This window comes from Anneissia japonica, unplaced genomic scaffold, assembly GCF_011630105.1.
Source record: "Anneissia japonica isolate Jap-2015-1 unplaced genomic scaffold, ASM1163010v1 scaffold288171_len29523_cov121, whole genome shotgun sequence".
NCBI lineage: Eukaryota > Metazoa > Echinodermata > Crinoidea > Comatulida > Comatulidae > Anneissia > Anneissia japonica.
In genome coordinates this window covers 22,710-29,366 of record NW_022735810.1, presented here as the reverse complement: position 1 = coordinate 29,366, position 6,657 = coordinate 22,710, and the positions used below count along the sequence as shown (strand labels likewise).

At 33.0% G+C, this 6,657-nt stretch overlaps 1 protein-coding gene across 1 annotated transcript in view; it reads left to right on the top strand.

Annotated features, from left to right (window-relative positions):
* The first annotated feature begins 3,879 nt into the window (after positions 1-3,879).
* Positions 3,880-6,657, top strand: part of LOC117116685 — a 21,104-nt gene continuing 18,326 nt past the window's right edge. The window contains exons 1-3 of the mRNA XM_033260775.1: positions 3,880-3,933; positions 4,333-4,446; positions 5,246-5,767. Of these exons, the coding sequence (XP_033116666.1) occupies positions 3,912-3,933; positions 4,333-4,446; positions 5,246-5,767 (658 nt within the window). The 5' untranslated portion in view covers positions 3,880-3,911. The remainder of the gene's footprint in view (positions 3,934-4,332; positions 4,447-5,245; positions 5,768-6,657) is intronic.

The window sequence follows — 6,657 nt, the reverse complement described above, 5'->3', positions numbered from 1 at the left end:
AAAATCTGAGACGGTACCCAGCCATGATTTTCTGAAAATTTGTTGAGTTGGCATGGAATGACCCTATTGTCTTTTTTTGCAATACAAAATCTGAAATTGAAAAATCCTAAATATAAAAGGTTATCTTTCAATAATTTGTTCCACAAACCAAACTTTCCGGAAATGAATCTTAGTTTCTTTTATTCAAATCAAAATTGCAGCCAGTTCTGAATTACATAATATTTACAAATAAAAAAAAAGTAGGCAAATATTAAAACATCAAAACATCATGACATGAAAAATGAAAATAAAAGTAACATAAAATACATTAAAACTTGAAACATCAGAAGTACACAACAGGTTAAAAAACATCATGATAAAATATTATTATAACAGTATTATTATTATAATTATAAAAATTCAAGAAAAAAAATAAAAAACAATCATCCAAGCATTGCACACAAAATTCAATTTCAATTAAATTTACATCAAAATTGGGAAAGAAAAACGTGACATGAAAAAAGGGGCCAACATTAGAATTAAATAGAAAAAAAATAAAAAATGAATGTCATTTAAAATGGACCAACAAATCTGGGTATAATGTTAGTTGTCATGCATTTATTTAATTATTATTTTCGTCATTATATATTTTCATATACTGTAATAGTCATTACAATAGTGATAATTATTAAATAATAGTTAATATTAATATAATAAATAATGTCAATTATAGTAACAACCAATTAATAACTAACCATCAATCAATATAATTAATAATTAATATCATCAATAATAATCATAATTACTATTATTGTCATTATTATTTTTAACGTTGCTATAATTATTATTATTGTTTTAATTAAAATTGCAGCTAAGCCAAAATCATTCATTTAGGATTGAAGTAAGAAATGGTATTGCACTTTTTCAATACCTTTCTCGACATTTTCAACGCTGATACCTCACTCTTCTAAGTCCATATTGCTATTGTCAGCAAGCATTAAACCATTTTTTGAAATGATTAATTTTCAAACAATTCTGGGCAAACATACAACAGAGATTGTACCTTCTTTCGGATAGTTTTACTAAAGAAAGCTTGTTGAGCGACAGGGCATAACTTATGTACTCATGGCCTAATGTTATCCTACAAGCCCTTTTTTGAATTGATTTAGTCATATTGCTATGTTGTAAAAGTAAGAACTGATTGCCAAACAGGTACGGCATACTCAACACTTGGTCTTATGTAACATTTATACACTTCAACAAGGTCATGCTTTGGTAGATTAAACTTCCTTAATCTGCAAAGCATGTGCAGACGTCTACTTGCTTTAGAAATTATTTCTTTGACATTATGATCCCATTTAATTTTATCTTGTATCCACATCCCTAACAGCTTTGTTTCTTTAACAATTTCAATTTGGGTATTACCAATTAATTCAGGTTGGCATTAGTTTCTTTGGAAGTTGAAAACCATAGTTTTACATTTGGAGGGGTTAAGTTTAAGCTTATTTGCATGAGACCACTCATTTAATGCAAAAACAGCACCTTGAAAGGTAGATACACCAGACTTTTTCACTACCTGTCCTATACACAAGTCGTCTACATACTTCCATGCATTTCATGATGAATCAAGCATTGCACATTAATAAGAGCAAGGAAGATCGGGGCCCAAGCAGAGTGCCCTGGTGGACCCCGCATGTAAGATTAACACTATCAGAATGTAGATCTATAGTGGACACATTGAGCTATTTGACAAGAAGCTTACAATCCAAGGTATATTTTCTGGTCTGCAGCCAATTGTCAATAGTTTGGATACAGCAGTTGTGCGATCAACACTATCAAAAGAACGTATTGTTCAACCATTTAATGAGTTGTGGAAAAATGTTTGCGATTACCATATTGATGGTTGTCAAGGTTCTTCTCTATCAGATAACAACCATTTTTTTTATAAAGCTCTCAGCAAGAAAAAAATTGGAAAACTGAATATTGTAATGTGGGGTATTCTTTCCACATGTTGATTATTGCGTATCTGTGTGGGGTTCAAGACTTAGCCAAATTACCCCTCTTCAGCAGTAAAAATATGTGAAAAGGTCATCAATTTTTTTATTAGCCCTAATTTTTAATTTTTTTTATTAGGCTTATATGAGGATTCTGAGCAAATTTTGAAGTCATTTGTTTTTCTATCTCTTCCTTCGTTTGTGACGCGATTAGGCCGATCTTGTAATAATATGGAAGATAAGGCGTGGGGAATTTAAAGTATGAAGAGTTTTTGCGAAAATATTGTCGGGAAATATGTGAAAAGTATGTTTTTTTTATCATATTTCTTAACACTACGGTGGGTTTCCTATGAAAGCGTGTTCGTCATTGATCAGATTGCAAATCTGTAATAGATCACATTGTGTTTATCAACCAATCACGGCCTGGAATGGTAAGCTTTGCAGCTAATAAATGCGTCTGCACGAGTCTAGTTGGCAGCGAATAATGAGCCGTTTTGTGGTGCTTGCAAGGGGGGGTGGTCTCTCCCCAGAGAGATAAACAATGTACACTACTGTAATGCAGGCTGGCCTAGAGCTAGAGGAAGACGAACTAGGAATATAGGCTGGCTGGGTAGTACGTGTGTGTAATAGATCAGATAACAGGAAATGTAGGCTACAAGTTGCTTTTATGTGTATTAATCCACATAATATTCAAATTTTATTTCGTGTAAATGTACTGCAATGCAGGCTGGCCTGACGAAGACGAATAGGCTGGCTGGGTATGTGTGTGTAGGCATAGGCCCTAGTCGAGATCAGATACTACAGGAAATAAATGTAGGCTACAAGTTGCTTTTATGTGTATTAAACCACACAAATCAAATCAGTCAGTAGCCATGAGTGTATGTACAGCACGTTTCGTGTTGCCGCACTGTGCTGTGGTTGATGACAAGGACGTTGCCGTTAGATACATGATAGCAAGGTCCCACATGGAATTTTTGTTCTATTGAGACGGTAGCTTTTCAGCATTGCTCTAGGATGATTTTCCTTTACATTTATGAATATTTTAGCTATTCGTACTCTACACTTAGCTATCCGTAGCCAACCACATAGGCCTAGGTACGTAATATATTAGATCAGATGTTAATTACATAAAATGTAGGCCGACAGTCGTATTTAATGGGGGTGGAGTGGATTTCTTTTTTCGCGAATTACCATGGGATGGCAACTGTCATCGTTATCTAGACTTGTAGATGCCGTTATCCATATATGGTAATGATGAAGATCGTTATTGACTGATGAGGGATGATTAAAAGTGAAATACTTCTATGCAACAAATTCCATTCACTCACCAAACTGTTAAGTGAACATAACAAAAAAGGTCTATGATGATGCATACTTGTAACTAACTCTAACTTTAAATGTTTTTCTTTATGCTCAATACACATAACAACACTCCACACAACCTCCACCCACCGACAGCACTTTAAACATTGCCAGCTATTGTCAAGTGGGCTATTGCATCATTGATGCTCTTGTTTGAAGTTATGTTCTGGTATATATATGTTTTTAGATCCAAGTAATTAAAACTTTTCTCTGTCCCATAATCATTTGTCCCAATTTTCGTTAAAATTTGAGTCAATGGGATGTTCACTGACATGGAATGACCCATTAGCCAAATAGCCAAACCCTATAAAAGATGAATTTTCTGATTTAGCTTTATTCAGAATTAGACAAATTGGAAGTGAAGATATCATTGCTTAATTGTTTTGTTTTGGCTAATCCAGTTTCTATTTGGCTAAATTAATTTCATACCAAATACCCAAATTTTTATTTATTTTTTTATCAGATGGCAAGCATTAAAACTACTGAGCTATTCAACTCCACTGATAGTAGGTTCCAAATTCTAATTTATTTTTTTACTCCTCATAGATTGATCAATTGTAAAAAAAGTGTGACATTATGGAAGAAGAGACATCACGAGGTGAGTTAACCTTAATTTATGTATCCAAGAAAATAATGTATAAGAAATAATTTAATGCGAAAATTAATTCAAATATACTTTTGAATATTATTATTAATAAATGATTATTATTGTATTTTATAATTTTCCACATGGTTCAACCACGGTATTTTTGTGTCCTCAATTTCTTTAGAAACAAGTTTAATACAAATTGCATTAAAGTGTGTAGGAAGTAATAATTGTGTGTAGGCTATTGACAGCACCATCAATTCATGATATTCATTAAAAATATATTAATACAAGAAATATACACCTGTATCTTAAATTGGTTAACATTGAGTAAAACATTTATAAAATAAATGATAATTGTTATTCTATGCAATTAGTGAGTGCTATGTTATTTCTACAATTGTCCAACAGATAGTGAAGATATCTCTGAAGATGACCCAGAAAAGAAAACAATAAAAGGAAAAATCAAACAGAAAAGAACAAAAGAAATAATGACAAAAAAGTCAATTGAGCAATCAAATCAAGGTATGTGATATATCTTGAAGCATAATTTTACATTAAAGGTAATACTCAACAATACATGTTTGTGGGTTTGCAGCATTTGCATTTTAACTTTTTACACAAGATACTTTACATGAGCTAGGTTTGTTTGTAAAGGTTAAAAAGTGAAGTTGTTTTGTATTCACTATGAGTACACATCCTGGTGTTTTGAACCATGACCTTGTAATTGGAAAGCAAACTATCACCAAGTGGTTTGCGCAAGTCTTGCAGAACTCAGGACAACCTCCCTGTCTCCCACGAGCAAGCAAACTATCTCCCAAAATATAACCCATCTCCTGCAAATTCATGATATTTGCATGATTTTGCTATGCATTACCATCCGTGCATATCAGCACACACACGTTTAACAAAATAAAATTAGATGTTTTTTGAAAGCTTATTTATCCAGGCCTCCCAGAAAGTGACTTCTTCAATCTTGAAACCCCTGGCATGTTAATAGCGGTGTATGATTCTGCTTCTTCTTGTGGCATTTTTTCCAACCAAAGTGGTGTGGATTGCTGTCCTATTCCCATAATATCAGATTACATAGTATACGTATCAAAAGCTTTTCCTGCCCCTATCAGGATGAACTCTTTTGACCATTGGCCCATCTAAATTATCTCTTAGGTTTATGAACATTAAGTGTTCATGATAATTGTGGAATGTTAATAAATAATTTCTGCGTATTGTCATTATTATCATATTATTATTATTATTATCATTGATTTCATCATGTTTAAGAAGAGGTTACAATTTGATATAATTATTGTTACATTATTTCCAGGAATCTCTGATGATGATTACAGTCAGCTATTGCATGATATATCAGAATGGTACGATGGAAGTGACTCCATTAGTATGCTGAAAGTATTGTACAGAGATCATGTGACTGATGTTTATACACTAGATAAAGCTAATAAGATGCGTGACTTGCTGGACAACTTGCGTGCTTCTGGGAATCTGAGTCCGAAAGATCTTAGTATTCTGTGCGACACCATAAATATAACTAAACAATTTGGATTCATACTAAAGAATAACAATCTGCTTCCATTATTCCAGAATGAAATATCAAAATTCACACCACACAGGCAAAAGCTTGTAAAACTAGGAATGACATTGAATGAAGCGGATGTAGCAACACTGGATGGTTTTTTTAACACGACGCGTCTAAAAAAATATAAAGACAGTTGGCATTTGATTAGGGATCTAGAGCACAGAAGAGAAATTTGTGAAGAAAACATAAAATCATTCATTGAAAAGTTGAAAAAACTCCAACTCTTTTCGGCTGTGGAAGCTCTTATAGAAGGTAAACTTATTCCGAGATCTATGACTTTAATTAACACTTTACAGACTCACAAACCTCATTGAAAATATACACAAGCTTTTGTTCATGCAGTGAACCTCTTCATAGTTGTTGAATGACAATTATATTTCATCTATTCCACACAAAAACTAAAAATAATGACCTACATAGATTTGATTTTAAGAATTAAGAACATGGAATTGTTTACGTGGCAACAGTGTGATAGACCCAGCTATGAATATTTCTAGGGCACAATATCCTCCCCGATTCAATCAAACACTCAGCCAAATTTTTTTATTGTAATTTTATTTACAAGTATTGGGAATACATCTTCAAACTCAAAAGAAACTAGTGGTGAAAGTTGTAAATGATCATCTTCTATTTATTATTATTATTATTATTATTATTAGTTCCTTTGTGACCTTAGGTCACATGGAACTAATTTAATAGTTCACATGTAAAATGTGTGTATGAGATGTGACAACAAAAGAGGTCAGCATATTTGTAAACAAATAGGCTCCGTAACGGTGCATAGTGACAGGTATACATTGTGCTCGATAGTTGCTGGTGGACATGAAATTGTGCAAGAAATGTTTGTTTTTTCGGTTAGATGAAAAATGTAGGCTGTAGGCGATAAAACATATACCCCCTACCACCAGTTTTGAGTCGTTTTTTAGTCGAAAATTTGATTTGCGCATGCGTCGGGTCAAACTTTCCCGACATTTTGTTTCTGTCGCGAGCTGCCTAGAAAAGTTCTTTATGTTCTTTTCGCGACTGTCAGTAAACATCGAGCAAACTGAGATAGTTGTGGCATATCGGCCACTTACTTGTGCTATTATTTGAAGGTGTTCTGTGTGTTCTATTAGTGTTTTAGTATACTTTAACGGCTAAGA